At 30.0% G+C, this 26,361-nt stretch overlaps 3 protein-coding genes across 6 annotated transcripts; 2 read left to right on the top strand and 1 right to left on the bottom strand.

The window, feature by feature from the left end:
* The first annotated feature begins 96 nt into the window (after positions 1–96).
* Positions 97–1,932, top strand: LOC128395741 (aquaporin-11-like). The gene is made up of 5 exons (XM_053356216.1): positions 97–605; positions 669–873; positions 1,260–1,480; positions 1,557–1,689; positions 1,770–1,932. Exons 1-5 carry the CDS (start codon positions 437–439, stop codon positions 1,816–1,818), a joined length of 777 nt encoding a protein of 258 aa, XP_053212191.1. The 5' UTR covers positions 97–436; the 3' UTR covers positions 1,819–1,932.
* LOC128395740 (aladin-like) lies at positions 1,929–4,238 on the bottom strand. Its single transcript, XM_053356215.1, has 3 exons — positions 3,994–4,238; positions 3,530–3,826; positions 1,929–3,424 (listed from the first exon to the last, which is right to left on the bottom strand). Exons 1-3 carry the CDS (start codon positions 4,108–4,110, stop codon positions 2,183–2,185), a joined length of 1,656 nt encoding a protein of 551 aa, XP_053212190.1. The 5' UTR covers positions 4,111–4,238; the 3' UTR covers positions 1,929–2,182.
* On the top strand, positions 4,237–25,956 carry LOC128395739 (neurogenic locus protein delta-like). Of its 4 annotated transcripts, none has more exons than XM_053356211.1 (9): positions 4,360–4,495; positions 12,910–13,229; positions 13,515–13,660; positions 14,036–15,022; positions 15,112–16,192; positions 17,520–17,630; positions 23,286–23,346; positions 24,891–25,021; positions 25,092–25,956. In XM_053356211.1, exons 4-9 carry the CDS (start codon positions 14,954–14,956, stop codon positions 25,418–25,420), a joined length of 1,782 nt encoding a protein of 593 aa, XP_053212186.1. In that variant the 5' UTR covers positions 4,360–4,495; positions 12,910–13,229; positions 13,515–13,660; positions 14,036–14,953; the 3' UTR covers positions 25,421–25,956. The 4 variants fall into 4 exon arrangements, with proteins under 4 accessions (XP_053212187.1, XP_053212188.1, XP_053212186.1 ...); XM_053356210.1 differs by lacking the exon at positions 4,360–4,495 and adding an exon at positions 12,213–12,542; XM_053356212.1 differs by lacking the exons at positions 12,910–13,229; positions 13,515–13,660; positions 14,036–15,022; ... (3 more) ...; positions 24,891–25,021; positions 25,092–25,956 and adding exons at positions 4,635–4,770; positions 4,884–5,259; positions 5,364–6,746 and having other exon boundaries at positions 4,237–4,543.
* Positions 25,957–26,361: the final 405 nt, after the last annotated feature.

The raw sequence follows: 26,361 nt of genomic DNA on the forward strand, positions 1-26,361 counted from the left end.
ATCCATAGGGAAACAAATCAACTTGGCATCAGATTTAATTTTTTTGTTTATCATCCAATGATACAAGTTTTCAAGATCATGATGATGATGATGATGATGATGAAGATGATGAAGATGAGGATGAAGATAATGATGAAGAAGATGATAAAAAAATACCCTTGAAAAAGTAAGAAAAGATTCCCAATGTTTTGGTGACAAGTCTTGAATCCATTTTGTTTGATTACTGAATTTTTAAATTGTTTCCATTTTGATCATTTAAATTAATCAGTTAATTGTTATCTAATCAACGATAATACTTAATAACTTATCAGTTTATTATCACAAGTGATTGATTTGTTTTCATCTAAGTTTTTTGTTTCCATTTGATTGTAACACCATTCGTGTTTACATCCATAAGATTTAGTTGATTTGTAACTAAATTAACTAATTGTTTCACATGGATAACCTATTACAATGTGCGATACCTTATTCAATTATAGCACTTAACGGGATCGTATTCTGGTTAATTCGTAAATTGTTGTCGCCGATTTTACCTCGTAAAGTTGCCCTTCTGGTGTGGGAAATAATTGCAACTATTGAATTATGTTCTGGTTGCGCTGAGTTGGGTAAGTTGATTGTTAATTGTTGCCGCAAATCGTTGATTAATTGTGAATAAATTACAAACAAAGGTGTTATCTGGACACGACATGGTAATATTGGACTTGCCATTGCGCTATTTTTGGCCTCACTTTGGTGGTTAAATGTGTTCGGAGACGCTGAAGCTTGTCCTTGTGGTCCCATTGAAGACGCAATTTTATTGCGTCAACCAATTACTCAGCCAGCAATTTATTTACGTTTAATTGGTCAAGCAATTGGTGCTTATTGTACAGCAATGTGAGTGTCAACTGTAAACCATAATCACTTTTGGTTAATTGAAGTAACAATCTTGTTATATTTAACTTTGATTTGTCAATCCCCACAATTTAAAAACGTTACAGATTATTTTAAGTAACATTATCTTTGCCAAGTCTTTGAAAGTTTATAAGGTTTTCATTTTCAATTCATCTCGTTGATTGTTGGCATTGATTGTAATTAACATCATTTAGTTTAAATATTATCACAGTTAAACTTGTTCTCTCTTCAATAATGATAATACAATTTACCACAATTGCATTGAGCAATTTAAAGCCAATCAATTGTGTTTTCCATAAATTTTGTATTAACTATCTAATCTTCCAAAATTTACTCTATATTAATAACAATTAATTAATTATCTTCAGGTACACTGATTTAATTTGGCGCTTCCATTTAACTCCCGAACACACTGAATTACATACACAACGATGTCAGGCCGCTTTACAAACATCCGTATTGAAAGGTTTCCTTGTTGAGATGTTAATTACTTTCGTTAGTCGAATGGTTTGTTTGGAATCATTTAAACTAAATCAACGACTCGCTAATTATATTAACGCAATGGTGACCGTTACATTGGTTCTTGCAGGTAATATTACAAGTCGAAAGCGTTAATTGTTACTCGTCTTAATTGATTGTTTTTCTTTCTTCTTTCACTGATTTAGCTCTTGATACTTCTGGTGGTTTCTTTAATCCCATTCTGGCTTCTGCTTTAACCTTTAATTGTCAGGGTAATGATTTTGTTGAATTTTTCCTCGTCTATTGGATCGGTTCACTTGTTGGAGGTTTAATTGCAAGGTAAATTGTGGAAATTAAATTGTTTCTCTCCATTATATTGATTAACTTTCCATTTTCTCCAATTACATTTATCCCAATAGGAAAATCCATTTGATGAGCAGTCAAAAACGGAAGATGAAAAGTTCCTAATTAATGAAACAATTAAATAATTAATCTCCAGTTAAAATACTCATTAAACCAAAGAGATACATTTGTATTGATAATCAAACACACTGACAATTAAACAATTGTGTTGAAAATTAATTTTGAGCCAATAAATTTATTATCGGACACAAATTGATGAGCAGATTGTTTTTTTTTTGGTTGAAAATAGATTTACATTTGAGTAATTATAAATAACTTGATAAATTGTTAATTCATCAAAGTAATAATAATAAGAAAAGATCAAATTATGTTAACACCTTTGAAGGGAAGGGCAAGTTAAATGATTGATTTAAATTTGAATAAAGATCATTATGAAAAATAAGTGTGAGAGAGAGAGAACGAGATGATATTAATTGGCGACTCGGGCTGGTGTTCGTGGACTTGATTGTAATTGTGAATATAAAGTCTGGTCACGAGGCGAGGCAATTGAATGACGGGATACTCTTGATGAATTTAGATTACTTCTAGCACTGGACGGTGAAGATAAACAGAAACTTGTTAATCGACGAGGTGTCCCGTTTTTAATGACACTTTGATTGGGTTTAAAGTTATCATATTGTAAGGGTATGTAGCTAATGGTTCCACTTGACCAACAGACGGTCAATAGTGACCCATGCTTGTAGTAATCATGGAAAGCGATGAGAGTTGGCTTTTCACCTTTAGAACCATGGATAAAACCGATTGGTGTCAATTCAAGAAGAGATTTACTCCAAGTTTTATAAAGGGCTAAATATTCTGGATTATCTTTGAATGAGATGACTAGACGTTGACCATTTGAATCCCAAATCATATCATGAATACGACCACCAACTTTTACACCATTGGGAAGAATCGTTTCGGAAACATTGAGAACCTCTTGGCATTCTTTAACATATCCACCGACATCATTTGCAGTCGCTTTATCGTAAAAGGCTAAGGCATAGACAATTGGATCTTTTTTATTAGCAATCAGGAGGAATGTACCATCCGGTTGAGACCAGCAAGCACATTGGATTGGACTTCGACTGTCAATGGACCATTTTTTATTAGACCAAGCAATTGATTCAAAAATTTTAATATAATTTGAGGTTGTCAGGGTTAAAAGACGCAGTGAATCGGGAGACCAAAGTAATCGGGTGAAACATGTTGGAAAACTACGAATCACTTGAATTTCATCAGCTCCATCAGGACCTTTTTTAAGGATAAAAAGTTTAGTTGATTGAGGTGAGCAAATGGCAAGCATTTGACCGGTACTATCAAAGGCAATGCTTGTTATCGCATTGGGTAAACCATTTTTGTAAAGTTGAACACAATTTGTTAACTGGGTTTTTTTCAATTCAACTTGATCCAAATCCCAAATGAGTAAACAATTATGACAAGCAACAGCTAGAATATTTGATGAATCAGGTTTCCAGGCAAGGTGAGATAATTTCTTTTGGTGTGGATGTTTAATGAGAAGTGATGTTTTCCTTAAGGATGAGTAAATGTAGATATCATTATTAGAAAGACCAATGGCAGAGACCATTTTTTTAGGATGCCAGGCAAATGAGATAAATAAATCCTTTGATCCAAGGTAATGGCAAAATTCATCACATAAAGCATCATCTGAATGCTAAAGAAAGGATAAGAAAAGCAAGAGTAAAAACCAAAAATTAGAGAAACAGCAAATTAACCCAGCAAACAGTTTAAAGAATATAAAAAACACTTATAATATTACCTTAGCATAAGGAAAATAGTAAAGATAAATTTGTAAGAATAATCTGTATAAGTAAAGAAATGTGAAAGCTAAACTTTTAGCTATGTTTCTACCAACATTGGGTAGAATGGGTTCAACATTAGGTAAAGTTGTGATATAATTTAAAGATGAAACGGTTCCTTCATCTACCCATAATTGATAACATTTTTTCCATTCACCTGTAGGCTCTTCAACAAAATAGTCTTTAGCTCTAAAAGAAGATTTAATCGGTTTAATGATGGGCTTTTTATCAATATCAATTGTAGGATATTCCACACCCTAAGAAAATCCAAATGAAACCAAATAATATAGATGCAAAGAGCAAAGTACCACCAATCAAGATAGAAGAAAGTGAACAACATAAAAGGATTAAGAAGAAGAGAAGAAAAATATATTAATAAAATGAATAGAAAACAAAAACAATCGAAAAGAAAAAAAATTCTTACCTCATTAGTAACAATAGTCGGATCAGAATTACCTTCCTCTAAGTGACCATCATATTCCCTGACAGTCCTCCGACCGGTGCCGGTTTCAATGTAAGGAAATTTATCAAACTCAGTCATTGGTAATTAAGAATATTAAATAAATTCAAATCATTCAATTTTCAAGGGAAAAACAAAACGGTTAACAATTAGAAATTGAAAGAAAACAATTAAAATGCAACGATGAATTTTTTTTCTCTCTTCATCTGTTCAATGTGGTTAAGGCGCGAATCCAAATGTCTCAGCCAATCAGAGATCGAGGAAAAATCGATGTATCGATGATCGAACATCGAAAAAAAAGTTAATTCTCTTTAACAATTAACCTGAAACCAGAAAAAGAGTTAATTTGATTGAATTTAATTAACTCTTTGTTATTTTTTATCTTTCATTTAATTTTGATCTTTTTCGAGACAATTAGAGTAACAATTTAGATCTAGGATTTGGTTTTCTCTCGGTGGATTTAAATGTAAGTTTGGAATTTGGAAAGTCTTATGTTTCGTTTGTAGGCTAAAAGGTAAGAGTGTTTTTATTTTCTATTTAATAAATTGAATTGTTACTTTTTGTGCAATTAAAGCTAATTGTTTGGTTTATTTTTCTCTTTTCAGAAGCTTAATTGTGTCTTGATTACTTTGCTTGAAAGTCGAAGTTTTTTTTGGTTGATTAGTGAATTTATTTATCCATTTTTTTGCCTTGGTAATTGGAGATTGATTGATAAGCTCATTTTCTTACATGGACAAAATGGTTAAGAGAATTTTCGGTTTTTCTTTTCTATTCTCTTCTGTTTCTTCTGCTTCTTACTTTTTTTTATTCTTCTTCATTTTAATACAGTTTGTTTTCTTTTTTTCTCCTTCTAGTTTTATCTATCAAATATTCTTCCTCATATTCCCTTTGGTTGCCTTGGAGATATTTACCTTTTTCTACATGGAAGAATATTTTTTGCTCTTGCTGTTACAGTTTGAAGAGTGAACATCAACCTTACATCAGTACATGCTCATAAAACACAAGAAAAAGCGTGACCAGCATTTCCTCTTCCTTTTTCATGTGAGAACAGTTAAATTTATTATGTGTTAATATTTAATCTACTTTACTTTAAGTGATACGATTAATATTAGTAATTGAATCAACCTAAACAAATTCATCTCTAATTAATTCATCTCTAATCATCTATACCTTAACATTATGAATAACAAATCAATCAACCCAAGGAAGAAGAACAATCAACAAAACGAAGTGAGTAAATTATTAATATTAAATAATAATAAGACTGAAACTCTACCATGAGTTAACAAATTATCAAACTGACTCTAATGAGAAAATTTATCAAACTTTCCCAGAAAACTAAACCTGATGAAAAATGGATTATTTTCTGGACAACAATTAAGGGAATTAAAAATATCCCAGAACATTATAAAAAACTGAATTTTGAACAACAAACTGAATTTAAAGAAAATTTATCAACCCTAATCAATAACAACGATCTAAGGAAAAGTCTATCTATTGGAGACACAAGACTTAAAAATATAAAAATCATGGAAAATGAAATCAATCAAATCAATCTCGACCCCATCAATTGGAACAAATCAACCAATGATCAAACCAATTGGCTACAAAGCTCAACAGATAATATTAATATTAATAATAATATTGACAACCAACTCAACCAAATCCAGACAAATGATTTATACAATCCAATAATCAATAATGATGAAATTAACATTGAACAAATCACCATTGAGGAATATTTACTAAATAATCAACAAATCGACAACAATGTAAATTTATCGACAATCCAAGAAAATCCAACTACTGACGATAATCAATCAGATCAACATTATCTACCTGATTTCCTAGAAATTGCAGATCAATTAACAAATGGTGAACTAGTAATAACCCAACCGATGAAAAAAAGGAAAAATGATGAATTAGTATTTAATAATAATATTAAGAAACAAAAAACAGTCAATGATAAATGGATAAAATGGAACAATAAAATGATGGATCCAACGGTATTTATCAATCATAAAGAAATCAATGGTGAAAAACTGATGGAAGAAATTAAACAATTACGAAAAGATGGACAAATTAGCTTCCAATTATTCAAAGGAATCTATCAGCATGGTAATGGAATAAAAATAATTTGTTTCAATGAAACAGATCTACAAACAAATATCCAACAAATACAAAACCACTTCCCCAAGATTATTATTGATATCAAAAAGCCGAAATCGCCAAAAATCAAAATGTTCAACTTTCCATCAACAATCAACAATGAAGATTATATTCTAGATGAAATAATCAAATATAACAAAGATATGACCAAGGATAACACAAAAATTATTAATATTAATAATTATGGTAAACGGATGGATATTACATTACAAATATCACCGGGAATCAGATCAAACATTCAAGAAAACAATGGTTATGTAAATTTGGCGACAAAGTCGATGAAGGTAATTGATCACTTTGATTTAATCTTATGCCATCGATGTTTATCAATAAATAAACACAAAACTGGTAAATGTAATAATCAACACATTTGCAAAATTTGTGCTGGATACCACAAGGTGTGTTCAAGAGAAGATAAAATAATCAAATGTGGTACCTGTGGTAAACATGGGCACAAACCTTTCACGTTTGAATGTGAAGAATACTCTAAAAAAGTACAAATTGAAACAAATAAGACAAATTATAATTACGAATTCATCATGATTTAATTCTTCTCTTCTTTTTCAAAAATTCAATTACAAAAAACTTTCCGCTAAAATCAAAATGATCTCAAATAATAATAATAATAATTATACATTTACTCTCTACCACTCAGTTAATTCAATCTCAAAATTATCTATTCATTCAAATCAATTTCCAATTTTTGTCTTCCACTCTGTTAAATTCAATTACAAATTTCTTTTCTCTGAACAAAATTAACTAATAATAATAATAATAAAGATAATAAATGAAAAAATCAACAACTCGCTTACCACTCTGAAAATTCAATCACAGGTAAAACAAATCTAATAAACAAAACCGACATCACGTCCACCTTGAAAAAACCAACTCGACCAAAAATTCCAACATAAGAAAACTCTTCCGATAGATCAGGAAAACAATTATTGATTTTACTCTTCATTGGTAACCTCTGGATATTTCTTCGTATCACGAGGATAAGTTCCAAGAACAGAAATACACAAATCCATCCTTGGATCACCATAATGAGCACGTTTATCAATCAATGTGATATCAGCGGAACGATTGATAAAATCAATAAAACCTCTTAAAGTCGAAAATTGACTCAAAACAACATGGCGAAAGCTAATCAAATCAATAGCATTCGGATCAAAGTTTCCAGCCGAAGCAATTCTTTGGAAAACATCCGAAACAGTAGCATCCAAGGGAAATTCCAGATCAGCGTTTCCGCGACCTTGAGCACGAATACGAATACTAATATTATTATTAATAATAAAACTACCGGATCCAATTCCATTAACGGAAACACCACGAAATTGCGAATTATACGAAACATTTTTTACTGCAGAATAATTAGCCAAATTAGTAGCAACACTACTAATATTATTAACCCGAGCCGCCGAATGAACCATTGGGACACCAACTTGACACTTTGATCGATGAGCCAAAAATGAATAAACATCAAAATGTCCAGTACAATTCTTACACTCGACAATCACCTTGGAATAAATAACCATGTCGATCAAACCAGGTTCAGTGAAATATGGCTGACGAAAATCGATTGAACAATTCTCAATGGGACAATCAATAAATCCATATGGTTTGGAAACTGGTACACTTTTCGGGTCCTTTTTATTTTTTCGAATAATTTTTCCACTAAATTGACTCTGATTCACATAAATCGGATTCTTAACAACTGATGCAATACAAACAGAGCAGAAAAGACGCTGACAGAAAGGCTGAGAGTTTCCACCATTATGGCTCAAGGGACTAATTGCCAATCCACCACAAATACCACAAGAAAGTAAATCAAGATAATCAACCCCCGAACATTGATCCAAAGGAATTGACATGATTGAAAATGAGAAAGAAAAGTAAACAATTAATAATAATAATAATAAAATAAACACGAAAAGAACGAGAAACAACTGTAGAGAATAAACTAGAAAAAAGAATAGAACAAAAAACAAATTCTCTTCTATTTAGTTAAAAGCGAAATACATAGATGGCGACACATATTATTCTTATTATTGTTAGATTAAATTGTATAAAAGCAAATCAAATTACGATTTATATCACCATTTAAATCACAATGTTCACCTGGTTAAATTCAGCAATTAATAATACATTTATATCATCTTCAAATTACATTGAGTGCCTTAAAGTCATCAATCATCTACAAAATAATTCAAGTGAAAGTGAATTAGTTAATCTTAAAATTAAACTAAGTAATTGGACTCACGTCCTCAACCTCATCACCAACAACTGGATTAAAAATCCAAATTTAATTCAACAAGAAAGTGAAAAGTGCAAACAAATTATTAATATTATTAATAATATCAAAGTTGATTGTGAAAATCCGAAGATAGAAAGTGATAAACAAATCGTGATCGCATTTAAATTACTATCATCAAATATCATCATAGACAAATTGGTACCAGAAGAGTTTATAATTAAGACAACCGGTTTCAGTAGTAACAGGAAACAAATTCACCTTACCGATAAAACCCCGATTAGTACTTTGGAGAAACTCATATCTATTAGAGAACCTGATATTGAGTTCATCATCATTGGTTGGAGGATTTATTCAGCAAAGGTGAATGAACATCAAATTGAATATCTTAAACAGATATTAACAAATCTCAATCAAAAAGAAATCATCTTTCAAGTTAAAAAACTGACCACCCAATTATTATTATTAATAATATCAAATTGTGATCTATTCCATCGAAATCTTCAACAGAAAAAGTGGACAATTAAGTCAAACAATCTAACAACGACATTTAAAGTTCGACCATCATACAGAAAATGTCAACTTTGCGAGCATATTCATACAGGCCATCATATAAACTGTTCACAATCATATCATTCAATGTAAATAAATCAAGGAAACTCACCCAACAAATGATTCAATTCACCAAAACTCATACATCAACAATCACATGTATAACCGAACCAAATTCATGCTGGATTGGTCAAAATAATCTTGATAATATTATTATTAATAATAGAGTATTAATTTGCTTCTCATCCAATATTTCAATCAACCAAATTGAAACAAAATTAAGTGACATGGTAATAATTGATGCATCGACTGAAAACAAATATCAACTAAGAGTAATTGGGGTTTACATGGCTCAATTATTTACTCACAACCAGGAAAAAGGTAGAAGCAACTGGGGTCAAATTAATCAATTCATCTTGAAAGAACCAACAGTTATCACCGGGGATTTCAACTTTAAACACAAACTATGGACACCGGAACCTCATTACAATAATAATATTATTATTAATAATGATCTAAGTGATCTAAAGTCAACAATTGCACCATCAGTGGATCAACCAACCTTTGAAAGAACAATAATTGGGAAAACAAGTAAATCATGGATAGATGCGATTCTGGTAAATAATTCAATCACTAATTATCATGGAAAGATAATTAATCGTCATACCAATGATCATCACCTACTAATTGCCACAGTATTTGTCGAATCCACACGAATAAATCAAAAAAGAGTATTAATAATAAACTCATGGAAAATTAATAAAGAAAATCCAGAAATTGGCCGAAGATGTAAAGAAATAATTAATTTTCCCAATAAACATGGTACATGGATCAAGGTAAATTGGACTACTAAAAGGAAAGCAAAGAAAATCTCAATTGACTACAAAAGAATCATTGGAAACCCAAAAAAGATCTGGTCAGTAATTAATAATAAATTAATAACACCAAAACAATCAATGCTTCAAAATAGTGACCCAAAAACGCTTAACCAATATCGTGAATCAATCAACCAACAACTAAACGAATTCACATCGAATAAACCAATCCATAAAGATCCAATATCAAAAGGAAATTATCCAAAATTAAAAGAAAAAGAAAAAGAGGAAATAATTCATTTCGTGAAGAAAATGAAGAAATCGAGTTTAGATGCTGACGATTTCAACTCAACATCATTTAAAAAGTTCTTTATTAATAATAAAGAAAAAATATTATTATTAATAGACGAGATAATAACTAATGGATGGATACCAAGTTGTGCGAAAATCATGGGAATTGGAATGGTCAAGAAATCTGATGGAAAATCTGTTCGCTTCGTCAAAACACCAAATTATCTACTTAAAATAATAGATAAAATAATATCGGAAAAAGTCCAAATATTATTACCGAAACTGATATCATCTGATCTTCAATATGCATATCAACGATTTACAACTCGACAAAACTTCTTCTTGGACATAATCAAAGAAATTGTGATCAACCCAACAAATAAAATAATATTAAGTCTGGACATGAGCAAAGCCTTTGATGAGGTGAATCCAACAACCGCAATCAAGAAAATATATCAACTTGATCAACAATTAGGATCACTAATCGAATCTTTCTGTAAAGAATATTGGCTCCGAGTAAACTGGAACAGGAAAATATTATACAAAAAGGAATCAAATTCAGTCCCTCAAGGCTCATCATCAGGACCATTAATATTCATCGTCGCATTAGATGAAGCTCTTAATAATATTAATAAGTCTAATATTAATATTAAAGCTTTCGCAGATGATATCTGCATAATCACGGAGAAAAAAGAAATGAAAAAAGTTATTAACATAACGAAAAACGAAATGAAGAAAATCAATCTGAAATTAAACGAAAAGAAAACGGAAGTATGGCCAACATCGAAACAAATGAAAATAGTTGGAATCAGTATTAATATTCCATTTAGAACTCACATTCTAAACAAGCAACTATTACTAATAATCAACGAGATTAACGAAATCTTCAAGAGATCAAAACAAATCATCAAATTTTTACCAATTCAAATTCGAAAAATTATTATTAATAATATTGTTCTTCCTAAATTCTACAAAATTGGCTTTGGTTGGTGCTTAGATAATGATCTGACAAAAATGATCAACGAAATTCAAAAGAAAATTCACCAAATCCTGATGAATCTAATAGGAATTAAAGGAGCAGGGAGATGGAAAATGAAAACACTGTTTAATCTGAGAACAGTCACGGAAACAATATTGAACGATCTATTCATATGGATTAAAGAACATGATGAAAAATTATTCATTAGTAAATTCAATCTTCCAACGGAAAAAATCTTACAAGGAGTCAATCTAAATCAAATAACAACAATACAAAACAAAGAAATAATCAACTGCAAATGTGACATCATTATCAACTATCAATGTATTAATAACATCATCCTCATCAAAATCAAAACAAACTCATGGGAATTTGAATTCAATCACCTCAAAGAACAATGGACATCATCACAAATCAAAATCTCAAAAATAATAATATTATTACTTATAAATAGAGGATATAAACATATAACAATTCCTGAGATACCAATTAATGGGAAAACAAACTCATCAAAAGATATTCTCTCAATAATTAATAATAATATTAATATTGAAAACTCAACTTTCTGCAGGAAAAAATGGATTAAAACAAAACTTGACAACAATCGTAGACAAATAATAACAACAACTTGGATTACAAGGAACCAATTAAAGGAGAAAATAACAAACAAAATCAATAACATCATCAAAGAATCAAAAGCAAAATTAACATCGATAAACTCAATACTTTACCCACAAAGTAATTACCTGATTCAACGAGGAACTCAATTAAATAAGGATTTCAACAAAAAACTAATCTCAATGAACAAGTATATGAGAACCCCATGTTGCAATCAAAGAGATAATTACTTACACCATCTATTAACATCATCAGACCATTTGGAAGAAATCATCGGACCAGTAACCTGGAATTGGGACTTAACAGATTCATCAGATTTACACAAGGCATCAAAAACCAAATTATTATTAATATTATTTAATCATATTGAAGAAAATATCCAAAAATTCAATACTTGCAATTTCAACCTTTAACTGTAAAATGACAGGGAGGTAATCATTGAAGGTTACCTAGAGGTTTTATAACCTCTCGAGCTGTATCCTCATTTTTCAGTTCAAATAAATACATAATATTCTTCATCATCTTTGTCCTATTCGTCATCTTCCATTAATAAATCTTAGTGATGTTGATAATATTTTCTCTCTCCTTCTCTTCCATATTAACCTTACTTTTTCTTTTTTTGCTTATAAGCTTTGAATCGTGTATGTGATTCATAAGATTTGATGGCTAAGGTTGAGATGAGAAAGATGATTGAACAAAGATGAGAAACAAAGACAAACTCTTCCAATTAATGAGAGAATCCATTCCTCCTTCTCTCTCTCATTATGGATTATCTATAAAAGATTCTGAGGATAAGATATAACAAAAGGATGGATATTGAATGTGACACAAAGATCAGGTTAATACTCTGTTTAATCATCTTCACGATTATCATCAAACTCTTCTGGTCTTTAAAATTTACAGTTAAATGATGCAGTAAATTAATAGAATGATCTTTTTGTTATAATCTTTTCTCTCCTCTGAGTACATTAAACCTTTGTCCTTTGTCCTTTGTTTATATCCTCTTATCACTAATCACAGACAAAAGAAAATCAATCAAGTGCCAATCCAACAATAACCATTGCTCAATCCAAGAACAAATACTCAGTTAATCAACTAATCGATTCTCTAAAATCTCTACCATTAATACTTTTTGCTCTTCTCTTGAATTTACAAACATTTAATCATAATTAGTTTAATTCATCTTTTTTTTTCTTTTCTTTCAGAATCCATTCGTACGACACAGTCTATGGGGAATTCAATTCGTATCCAACTTATCCATTGTTTTCCTTTTGGGAGTAAACTAATTGTGTATCGTTAATGTTGTTTATCTTGCTTATTAGTCGATAATCAATTTCCTCTACCAGTTAAATTGCTACAGTTAATTTGCTGATTGTCATCCAACTACCACAGTAATCAAGATCCAAATCTAATAACAAAATTATAAATGAGTTATGAATTATATATATATAACTTGATTATGGTTCACAATTAGCTGATTTAACACTGATTAATTCATTGAACTATTATCAGTGTTATTAGTTAGGTAATTATTGTTGTTAATATCAACTGAACAAAGTTCAATCATGAAGTTTTTTTTTCTCTATACATCTTTGATTATTGATTGATTGTTTATTGTTCATTTATGAATGTCCATCGATGTGAGAAATTGATTGCTAACCAATCAGATTATCTGGTTAACACTTGGATTAATCAGAATATCTTTTTAGATGAAATTATACAAGGAGAGAAAGAGAGAGAGAGAACTTTTCTTCTGTATCATCATCATCATCATCATCATTCTCATCAAATCTTTTTTTTTCTCTTTCAGATCTTTTTGTTCCTGATTATCTTTTTGAATCCAGAATCGGATGTTGGTAACTAATCAACTAATCAACTGACCAACTTAATCAAGTCCAGTTAAATTGAACATCTCCAAATGGTACCAAAGTTGTCACATTGACATCAACAATAAGAGTAAGATAATAATGCTAATTAATGTAATAATAATCATCAGTGTACCATTAGTATCATCATATAATCATTAATATGCTTGAAGTTGAGAAAGTTGATACAAATTGATGACATCTCTTTGTGATAGTTGAGTAATCACCATTATCATGTATCAACAAATGATAACACTATCATCAAGTAGACATTTAGTTGACCGTTGTTTTTATTACTGCTACTAAATTATTATGGTCATTAACTATTCTAGTTTTTTTTTATACTCTCACGTTTGATCCTGTTTTTTTTTATTAACAATCAACAACCTGATCCAATGAATTCCATCATCATCAACATCATTTCCACCATCTTAATCAACTTTACCCAATATATGGAAACGTTTAGTTGCATCATCAGTTATGGCAAAAAAAAATGGCAGGGGTCAGTTCTTAAAATGATGCCAAAGGGTAGGGGAAAAATGATGCACCGGACAGCAAAATGAGATGATGGAAGAGACAAAAAAAACTCGGAGACAAAAAAAGACTACAGATGATACAAGGAAGAGAGATGATGAGGATGATGGTAGTGGTGGTGGTGGTGGAAATGTATATCATTGGTAAACTGTTTCCATCAATCAAAATGGTTAAAAAAAAAGATACTTCTTCATGTTTGACATGAATCAATTGGAAAAATCTGGTATCGCCCGAAACTGGTTCGTCCGGTCAGTTGGAAGAGGATAAATTGATGACGATAATTCCAAAAGAAAAAAGGAAGAGGCTTGAGCCTTATCATCCTCCACCTTTTTTACTTGTTCATTATCATCATCTTCATAATTACACCATCTAAGCTGTAAATGAAAAGAGGAAGAATCAAAACAAGAATTACAGAAGAAGAGAGTTTATAATAACAAAAGTAAGAGGAAGATGAAGATGAGGAGGAGAGTAAGATGATGATGGGACTTCTCAGCCCTTCTTCATTCAAGTGTGGCCATAGCGGGTCTTCATCTTCACCTTGATCATCATCAACAAGACGGCAAAGTCATTGAACCCATTGCCAAGGAAAGTTTCAGTTCCTCAAACCTGAAAACAACAAGTTTCATCATCATAAAGTTTATGTTTTCTTTGAGGAGTTAACATCATCATCTATCAACAGCCAATCGTCAAGTGAAAGTCAACTAATTGTGATTAATTGGATTGATTTTGTTATTCTGTTCATTTGAATGGTGATTACCACCGTTAGTGTTTAATTGCTGTTTAAATCTGTGCTCTCATTGTCATCGCTATCAACCCAATCTCTAATTCATTTCTCTCTCTCTTACACCATATGATCAATATGATTAATTTTATAATATTTCTCATCTATTTATCAACTTTAACATTAATTTATTCAGAGGTAAATTTGACAATTCCTTTTCTTTTTGTTAAATCAATTAATCTCTAATTGTTTATGTGTGTTTATCATTTTTTCCTACCTTTTTTTAGGAAGTTGTTAAACCTTTGGTTCCTAATCCAAATTCAATCTCTTATCATGTTGAATTTGAACTTTTATCTTATGAAAATCCTGAAGGTCGATTAGCATCAGGTGAATGTTGTTCCGGTTATAAATCGACCCTTGGTCATGGTATTTGTCGAGGTGGTTCAGCTTCATGTAATCCTTACTTTAAGATTTGCATGTCTCATCAACAAGATCCTCAACGAACCCTTCCCATTGAATTTTCCATGCCGGTTGAGAGACGCAGCGGTGGATTGAGCTTCGGTGGTTTAAGTGCATTTCGAGCTGAACCTAAGCCGGTGATCAAAAGGCCACCACCAACCAAACCACCACAGACCCGACAGTCACTGTTTAAGGGAATATTTAATCGTATTGTTGGATCATTTAGTAGACTGTCATCATCTCCAACTTCAAACAATACAACATCTTTAAATCGCACAGGAATTAATAAGGCCACTCTACCTGGGGCAACATCGAATTCTCAATGTACAATAGCTTATTGGTCAACTGAAAATGACCCTAACAAAAAGAAAGGTGTAATTAAATTACGAGCTGCAATTCCAATTGTAAATATGGTCAGAGGATTTCAAGCTGACGTTAAATCAAAGCAACAATCACCATCAACACAATCATTATCATCAAATCGTTCATCAAATTCATCAACCAGTGAACCTAATCCATTATCTCAAAAGGTTATCTTATTGGTTGAAATTTGGCATAAATCAAACGGTGGATATGATAAGTTAATTACTCGACACTTGGACATGAGAAATACAACCTTACAATTATTACCACTGGAAGATGATACAATTTGGGAAAATGGTGGACCCAATTATGGTTCTGCAAATACAACTTCCGGAATTAAGTTCCGATACCGTTGGAGGATAACTGGAAGTTTAAAATATTCAGCCTCAAGTGATTCTAATGAAGTTAACAATAATATAATAGCCGATTGCCCACCAGGATTCCGTGGCGATGATTGTTCCAGTCCAGTATGTAGAACGGGCTGTCACTCATCTCATGGTTATTGTAATGAGCCCAACGAATGTAAATGTAAATTTGGTTGGACTGGTAAGTGTTTAATTTTGTTTTTCTTTCTTTCAAAATGAATTATGAATCTTAATAATCAGCTGATGATTATGATGATTATGGTGATTATGTTCATCAGAATCTCATTATCATCTCTTGTCTATTATGATGAATTTTTCTTTCCGCCGGCTTCCCTTTACCTCTTCAATAACATCAATCCAATCATGGTGCTCATTGAATAACATTTACCGTTGATTAACATTGAATTTTATTCAATCATCTCTTCACTGGTAATCATAATCATAAACATCTTCATCCTTTTTCACCTCCTTCTTGATATAACTCATTTTCATCATCCTTTTTGCTTCAAATTAACTTTTCTTTTTCCTTTGATGCAGAATGATGATCATCTCTCTCTCTCTCCTTTTAATCATTATAACCTTTTAACAAATCGGTTTAACTAGAAATTGAGTTAGTTACAAAAAAAAAGATAAACCTGTTCAAAAGATTTTGCTTTTTTCGTGTTAATAACAATCATCTCCATCATCATCTCTCTTCCTATTATTTTCCCTTCTTGGCAATTCTAATCAAACTAACTTTTCTGTGAAATTCTCCCCTTTCTCTCTCTCTCTCTCTCTCTCTCTCTCTCCTACTATATTTTCATCATTTTCATTCTTTTTATCATCATCCCCTTATTCAAACCTTTTCCTCTTCATCTTGTATTCGCCCATGAAAAATAATACTCTAAGGGTTATCAAGGTTACGAGGTTTATATATTTCAAACTTATCAATCTATGGAAATAATATTATTTTATATCATATATAATCTGATATAAAGCTATTTATACATATAATGGTATACGAACCAAAAAAAAAGTAAGGTTATTAAATGAAAGAGCAAAGAGAAAAAGGAAATAGAAACCCAAAAATTGAGGATCTAAAAGATGATGAAGAGAGAGGATGAAAAAAAACAGAATCAACTGAAAGATGAAAAAAGTTCAGAAAATATATTAGATAGATATTGTTTTCTATGAGGAAGAAAATTACATCAACAAGAAGAATGTTATATATATTCTGATTTACCCCCTGAAAAGATGAAATCTTTTTCCAATACTAACCACCCACCTTTCCTACACCCACCTTGATCCCCTTTCAGTTGCCATTTACATGGTAATTGAATATTCAGAAAGCAAAACAATAAATGACTTTCTATTATAAAGATTGAATGTAATAATGAGTTATCATGAAGATTATTATCAATTTACAAATAACATTTATCAAACTGATCACCCGAGAAACGAAAAATTAATTGTATTTCCATGGTTAATTCATATTATCTTTTTTTTCCTCTCTTCTTTCCTTTACTCAGGTGAATTCTGTTCATTATGTGTTCCAATGCCAGGGTGTATTCATGGTTCTTGCTCCAAACCTTTTGAGTGTCGATGTGAAGAAGGCTGGTCTGGAATGTTTTGTGATAAACGTAAGTACAACATACAATTAATATCAATTTACAAATCTAATTAATTCTATCACCACAATTACCGTGTAATAATGATAATATCATTATTAATATCCATAGAAAACTGAAAGCACAATGATAATCAGAACAAAAAAAAATTCATTCATTTTAATACTATGAACATTCATTACATGTTTGTCCAATATAAACGATGAAGAATATTGTTTTTACTTAGTTTTAGTTTTAACGATTCCAATTGATACAAATTCATTGAGCTAAAAATAGTTGTAATTCTCACTTAAATGTATCATAGTATCGGTGGTGAGAATGATGCTGAGACAGAAAATATCAAGATAAATGAAAGAAAAAGTAATAATATAAACGAAAAGATAAATTCGATTTTTTTTCAATCTTTTCTACCTTTTCTGTCTCCTTGTATTAAAGTGAAAATAAACTTTTGAACTGAATCAAGCAAAGTGAAAAAAAGAAATCATTCAACTTGAGATTACCTTTTTTTTCACTTGTATTACCTGGATAACAATTTACTGTTGACTGATTACAACAGGAATCAGATTTAGAAAGAGAAAAAAAAACCAATTCCGGAAATACCAAAATCGATTCTCTTTGGTCAATATTAACCAGTTTTCTTTCATGGAAAACCAGAAAACCAGAATTTCAATCAATATGACAATATGAGAATTATTTTCAGTATATACATGGAAACTTGGAAAATAATATTATTATCATGTTATTTATATTCTATGTTTTAATTGGTAATTCATGTAATATAAGAGATTGATGATGGATTGGTGATGAAGATGGAAAAGTTCTGGTGCCTGAAAATTTATGGAAATTCTGGAAATCGTAAAATATATTATTTGATGATTGACATCAAGCTTACGAAAATTGTTACATTTCAACTTTAATAATAATATTGACAGTAGATTGATAATTTCAATAAGATTGTTGAGAGAAAAAATTACAAATCAATATAAATTGTTGATTGTAATCAATTTAATCATCGACTCTTCATTCATTATGTTTACAAATAAGCAGAGTAAACAAAATGATTACCATGTTTTTAAGAAATAAGGAAATGAATAACATCATGGAACTTGCTTCAAATTGTTGATAACATTTAAACAATTAACTGTTGATAGTAATTGTTTGATTGTTGTAATGTTTTATTTAATTAGTTAAACTTTATTGTGATGATGATGACCATTATTAACCGGAAATGTTGATAACTTGTTGTTACCTTGAACTTGTACATGTTAACCTTAACTTTTCAATGGTGATGATTGTTAACTATTAATGTAAGACCTTCAGGCTAATTGTGCTGATGATAACTTTCCAAGTGCAAGTTATCATTTGTGTTTCAATTTTCTTCATGTGTTCATCAGCTAATTAACTAAATTTACAAGTAAAATTTAATCAGGTTTTGAAACGATTAATTGATTAATTTGATTCCAGTTAATTGATATCTTGATTTACTTTTACTTAGAGGTTATATTGTATATAAAATTAGTTGATTGTTAACTGAAAGTGTCTTCCTTGTTCCGGTTAGATTCAAGAAAAGTTATTACACTTAATCACTTGAATCAAGTTTAATTAATTGTTGAGTTAATTGTGTAAATAATAAATTTAAAATAAACAATTGATTGTTGATAGATTGGAGTTTTGCTAATTTTAATTAACAATGCATGTTAGTAAAAAAAAAGAAAAGTTTAAATCAATTAATAGATAATTAATGATTAATTAACTGTTGAGAGAGTTAATTAAGATGTGTGAATTACAATAATTATTTTATTTATAAATCAGTTACAACTTTAACCATGAATTTATAATCAACCTCTTGATTATGATTTCTATTCAATTCATAATTATCATTGAAACTTTAATTACAACAATTAATTTCAATAACGACCAAAATGATAATAAAAAAAAAGACATTGTTGATTATAATTATGATTTTAACATATGAATGGGAATTAAAAAGCTGAAACTAAATTAATCAACGATAATTGATGAGAATCCATGAGGAAGATTAAGCCAGAGTTTCCATTGAATTTAGCTATATGAATTATTGAAGAATTTTTTTTTCATAGAAAATTTCATATATTAATATCTTTAACTATCATGAAGTTTGAAATTCAGAACTTTCAAAGTCAATATAATAACCTGATTCCTTGTATGCCCTAATTTATCATTGATTTACTGTTCCATTGAATAGTTAAGACGAGAATGAAAGAGATGATGGTGAAAAAAAGTTCTGATCCTTTCAATCATTGAAAAAAATGATAGAATCCAATGAAGAGTAAGGTTATACTTGATAATCATCATCATCATCATCATCATCCACTCATCTTCATCCTTTTCATCAATATCTTCAATCTCATTCTTATCCTCATCATGAACCCTCTCCTCCTACTCCATGTAATTCATTATATTTTGTCAACTCTCTCATATTATCAAATTGATTTCTTTTCCTTTGATTATCATAATACTAGTCAACTATTCAACTATTAATATGATTTGAATCAAGGAACCGGAAAACAGAGTAAAAGAAACATTTCTTTTAATACTTTTCAAAATTCATCTTGAAATCTCAGTGAATCTTATTATTATTATTATTTGACTAACGATAAATTACAAGTGAAAAAAAAACTTTTCCTTCTTTTTCTTTTTTTTTCTATCAAAATCTTTTAAATTCTCTGAACATTTCGATTCTGATCGATCGTATGTTCTAACCTTGAGTTGACAATTCAAACATAATAAAATGATACATAATATTAACTGATTACAGTAAACTACACATTATATATGCTTAAATAATACCCTCGTCAATGCGTTCAACCTACTAACAAATTATACACACACACGCACACACTTACAGTTAGTATTTGAAAGGAAATCAAATGAGAAATCAAGTTGCAACTTTTAGTTTTCATTGATATTTACTATTCGTCAAGTTGAAGGATTTTCCTTCTTCAAATGTTACACAATATAATTTGGAGGTTATCAATGTTTACTCTTGGTAATCATGATTATCTTACAAAATGAATCAGATCTTATTACTTATCCAATTGATTACTATCAATGGAAACTTTTTCTTTTCTCTTAACTTCATCATCATCATGGTTACTATTTATTTACACTCACAAGTCAACAGATCAATAAATGAAAGTTATATATTGTATTTCTCAGTGAGTATTTGTATATTGTGTAATCTATTAGTATCCATACAGTTTACATCATCAAATATCTCACCTTGATTCACCCAAGTTGAATTTTCCTCTTCCTTTTTTTTGCTTACCTTTTGTTGGTGAAAAAAAAAAGATTTGCTCAGCTAGATTTTCAATGAACAACATGACTTGGAAATTTTGAATATTTTTTCTTTATTCTCGCCTTTGCAAATTGCTACCTCAAGTATAATATAATACTGAATAGTTGATTGTTATCAGAATTACAACTATCTCCATTATCATCTTCTGGATTGGGTTATATCAAATAAATAAAGTCCCTGACAATTGTAATCGTTAAAAGGACAGCAAACAGGCAAAGGGAAAACTAACTCATGACAATTTCATATGCTCTTCATGTAACTTGAGTGTGAAAGATTGAGAATCTACTGAACTTTATCCTCCCGAGTTCAATACAAACGTAATCAATTGTAAGATTATCTAACAGTTAATCAGGTTTAAATGTAAATACTATTGAAAGTTATTGATAAAATTAACATGATCAACTTTCAAATGATCAACAATTATTAATAATACAATCGCAAAAAAAGCTTCGGCTAATGTATTAATGGTTGATTTAATTGTCAGTCTCTTTCTCAAGCAATCATTTGTTCAATTTCATTTGATTAGTCTGGTTATCATCTTTAACTGTGATAATCAGTCAAGTTAATTAGCATCAATTAAATAATGCATAGTAAGAAAGTAGTTGATTTTAAATTGTAACGATCACAATAAACAACTAACTCAGTTACAATTAAATTCCAGACTCTTAATTACTATCTCAGACTGTCGATATCTTTTTGTATGATCAAAAAATAACACAGTAATCAACTTAACGACGAGATTGAAAACAAATTCAATCGATAATCTTGTTAATTGATTAAATCCAAATGATTACAATCATCTCTACAATGAATAACCTTTGAATGAAGCAAAGACCTAATCTACTGATAATTGAATCTTGATCATCATCAATCTCCTCCTTGAAATCATTTAAATCACCAACACCAACACCATGATGATGATGATGATCAAAAGCAACATAAACATTGAATATGTCAAATGTATTCTAACCTTGTGATATTGAATCATTCAGATCATGAAGTTGAAGAGGAAAATAGATATTAGTCCAGCTATTATTTTCCAATTTTTTTTTCTTTCTCAATACTAAATAATCATAATACAGAAAATGAAACTACAATAATCACAATGATAATATATTAGCATTGTAATAATACCAATTTTTTTTCTTTTGCCTGTGACTTGAACCCCCGTGAGATTGTTATTGTTACATTGAATTGTAGTGACCCTTTAACATGATATTAAATAACCTGAATTGTATTCTGATAATATCCATCTATGGTTAAGTATTCAGATCTTGTTCTGTTTTCCTAATTTTTCTTCCTTCTTTTCCATGAATACCATGAGAGTATTCATCCAAACATTATTATTATTCTGTGAGTATTGATCAGAAATAATCTGAAATACTAAGGAAACAATGAGAATGAATAAGTTTCATGAGTAGAGAGAAACAAAGTCTTGAGATGTTTATATGTTTCTCTCTCTCTCTCTCTTTCTGTTTCTGTCGTTTCTCTGTTCTTACCTCATGTATTGTATTCAGTTTGTTGGAATGAGGAAGATGAAGAGAAACTTATATATAATATCATCATTCTGTCACCCAGTTTATTCCGATGAGATTTTACTTTTTTCCCTTTTCTTTTCTGCTCTCTTTTCCATTGGTGGTTAAAAAGTACAGGGTCACACACAGATTTAAATCTCTTGTCTCTCTTGAGTATATTTTCAGTTCTAAATGTGAGGGTATTCATGTCATCCTAATACTTTAGATACTTTTTCTCAAGGTAACTACTTCTGGTCTACGTCCATGCTTCCTGTCATTACGATTATCGTTTGAAATTTAAGCTTAAGTTGATCCATGTGAAAATAATATCGTTGATATTATAACAAAAAACAACGAAATCTGAGCAACAGTAAAAATAACAGAATCTATTATTTACCAGTAGATGTTTTTTTTACTGTAATTGAGTTGATTGTTCTGATTGGGGAAAATTAAATTCAATTAAAGTTTCACTATGAATGATAATCAATCAGTTTTATAAAAAAAAACTTTTTACAGAACGTTACCATGGTAACGAAATGGTTAAATTCAGTGACACATAATAATCAATTTATTAGTAGATTGTTTTTTTTATAACTTCTTTTTTCTCATAATAAATTTACATCCTTAATCATTATGAAGGTTTAATTACATTGGTAATAATTTTACTCAATTCGCTTGATTCAGTTTTATCTAAATTATCTTATGTAATTGTAGCTCTAATTTTATTTTCACTCTTTTCTTTTCTCCATCATTATTATCATTTCTTATCTTCATCATCACTTTTTTGTTACCTGTTGTTATCCTAATCATCTATAGCGAGTTGTAAGCTTGGCTGTCATCCTCAAAACGGTTACTGTGAACATCCAGGTGAATGTAGGTAAGTGAACAACAATTTCTTGGTAATAATAAAAATAACAATAGTCATTATCATCCTTATCATCTTTACGATCATCCAAGTCTAAAGAGAGGTAGAAACTCATCCATCTCAACGTGTATCCATTGATTATTATCATCTATTAGAAGAAGAGTAAAAGACAAAGATGAAGTCGATGCAGAGAATAGAAGGAAGAAAAAAATCATTTTCCTTCATCTTCATCTTCATCTTCATTTTTCTCATCATCATCATCATCTCTCTCTCTCTCTCTCTCTCTCTCTCTCTTCTATCTTATTTATTAGGTAACCATCTTCATCGTCGTTATTATTATCATTAAAAAAGATGAATGTTATATCTCCATAGGTTTTTTCGTTATCTTACTCTTCCGTTTTCATCTTACCTCCATCATTAGGATCTAAGGCCATCATATATTGATGTAGATGCAATAAATGGACGATTGACCTTCGAGTTCATCTTTTTTTCATATACCACAAATAAATTAGTTACAGCACTTATAATGACATTGTAATATTTATAAATCACTTGTTAGTATAGTATTTAAAGAAGCATAGACAATAACAACTATTATAAATTGTCAGAATCAACAGTTCTGTCATAAACACTCAGAAAATATCATGGACACTCATTGGGATAAAATTGTCAAAGCAAAAAAAATCCTCATAGTTACAGTATTAAACCTTTTACCTTTATGATGGTGATGTTTAAAAAGTTGCTGATGATTATGATAATGATGATTTTCATTCTGAATTTTTCCCATGTTAATACAGATTATACATGATTTTATCTCTCTCACTCTCTCTCTCTCTGGTTTTACTTTACAGAATTTGTTGAATGTTAATCATAAGTAGAGTCAAATTTAAATTTTTACAATTTATCTTAACTACTAAAACTTTCACCTGTTTACATTTAACATAATGTATTAAATTGCAAATTAAGTTGACTCATTTTAATTGCTTTATTAAAATGTTAACATAAAGGGTGTTTAGTTTAATTCCTTTCAACTTGATTACATTAAATGAAAATTATCTTACCTACAAATGATTATAAAGATGATGATGCAGATGAAAATGATGATGAAAACTATAACAATTAAAGGTTCAAGGTAAATTGGTGGCCTTTATCATCTTTTAATTAGGATAAATTTAATCTAATTTAGTCAAGTTGGAAGGAATCAAAAGAATTGCCCTTTTTATAACATTGAATTGCAATCAAAATCAGATACATTTGAAAACTTTTTTCATTTTGTTTCTCACTTTAATTTTGACAACAATTAGTTGATTTGTTTCCATTGATTTAAATGTTATTTGGTTACAAGTTTCTCACTAGTACTAATTTTTTATTTGAATGAAATTACCATTGATTACAAGGATTTACAATCAAAGAGCAATTTATTATGATCGCTAATTGGTTGTCAAGTTTAATCAATGAATTTTATGATGCAATTTCATTGGAAACAATAACAATTATGTGTCACTTTTGATTAGCATGTTGATTGACTAAATTTTTTTTAATTGTTGACTGTTTAGATGTCGATTTGGTTATAAAGGTGATAATTGTACCGAGTGTGCAACTATGCCTGGTTGTCAAAATGGTGATTGTGAGAATCCTCTTGATTGTAATTGTTTCAAAGGTTGGACTGGACTATTTTGCAACATTCGTAAGTGTAAACCAATTCAATTGATTAGTTTAATTGGCCAAATAATCAACTTTTTCTGTTCCAATTTTAGCCGTTTGCTCTGAAGGTTGTGACCTAGAACATGGTTGGTGTCGTCGTCCAAACGAATGCCGCTGTCGTGTCGGCTGGAGTGGATCAAACTGTTCGGAGTGTGTCCCATACCCTGGCTGTAAGATGGGCAATTGTACCCAGCCCTGGACTTGTGATTGTCAACCAGGTTGGGGTGGAATTGATTGTACCGAGAAATTAGATTATTGTGAATTGAATCCAAATCCATGTTTAAATGGAGGAACTTGTATTTCGGTTGAAAAAAATGATGGCGCTTTTATCTGTCGATGTAATCTTGGATTCGAAGGCAAAAGATGCGATAAAACCAAATGATTAACTAATCAAATGCCAGGAATCATCAATCAGCATACACAAAAGTCATTTCCAGCGATTTATATAATGTTATCATTTCTGTCTTAATCACAATGCCAACATCAACAATACTCATCTCAGGCTTAAATTTATGATGGTATTGGTAAGATAATCATCTCCCTCGGCATCATATCCAATCCCATATCATCATCATTTATCATCCTTGGGATGAAGATTAACTTTTAATACTTTGTAATAATTTTCTTCCTACTTAGGATAATATTTTCATCCATGTAACAATTATTTATTTATTTATTTATTTTCTCAGCTGATTTACTGCAACAATTAACTTATTATCAAGCTTCCAGTATATTTATACTTTATTGTGAACAATAATTAAATGTTACAGTTAATGTAGGTAAACCCACCGATGAAACAACAACGACACTTTTAATTTAACTGTAAATAAAATTAAATCAACGTTATAATTGGTTGTAATCATCGTTTTGTTTACCAAAACAATCAAAGTTGATTATTTAAATTTTTGCATCACTTGATCAGCTTTTGATTAAAAATTTTCTCTTTTAATTAGTTTTCCAAATGTAATTGAAAACTACAACAATCGATGAGATGGAAAAAAAAATCTTAATCATTTTCTCTTGATTGTTGTTGATTATATTTTTCTACTGACGATCGATTTTAATGATGAATCAAAATCAATTGGTTGACAATTTAAATGATTAAAATTGAAGATGAAGTTGAAAAGTGTTATGTTTTCATGGATTTTGATATTATATCATAAGGAGAGAAGGGAGTAACTTGAGAGGGTGGGAGGTGGTTCTAATATCTTCGCGGAGGTAAGGTTAATGTCGACAGATGAAGAGAATGAGAAAAGATGAGAGGATGAAGATAAGGATGATGATGATGATGGTGAGAGGAAATTGAATCAGTAAGGGAATTTT

The sequence above is a fragment of the Panonychus citri genome, unplaced genomic scaffold (assembly GCF_014898815.1).
Source record: "Panonychus citri isolate SS breed McGregor unplaced genomic scaffold, ASM1489881v1 Contig00141, whole genome shotgun sequence".
NCBI lineage: Eukaryota > Metazoa > Arthropoda > Arachnida > Trombidiformes > Tetranychidae > Panonychus > Panonychus citri.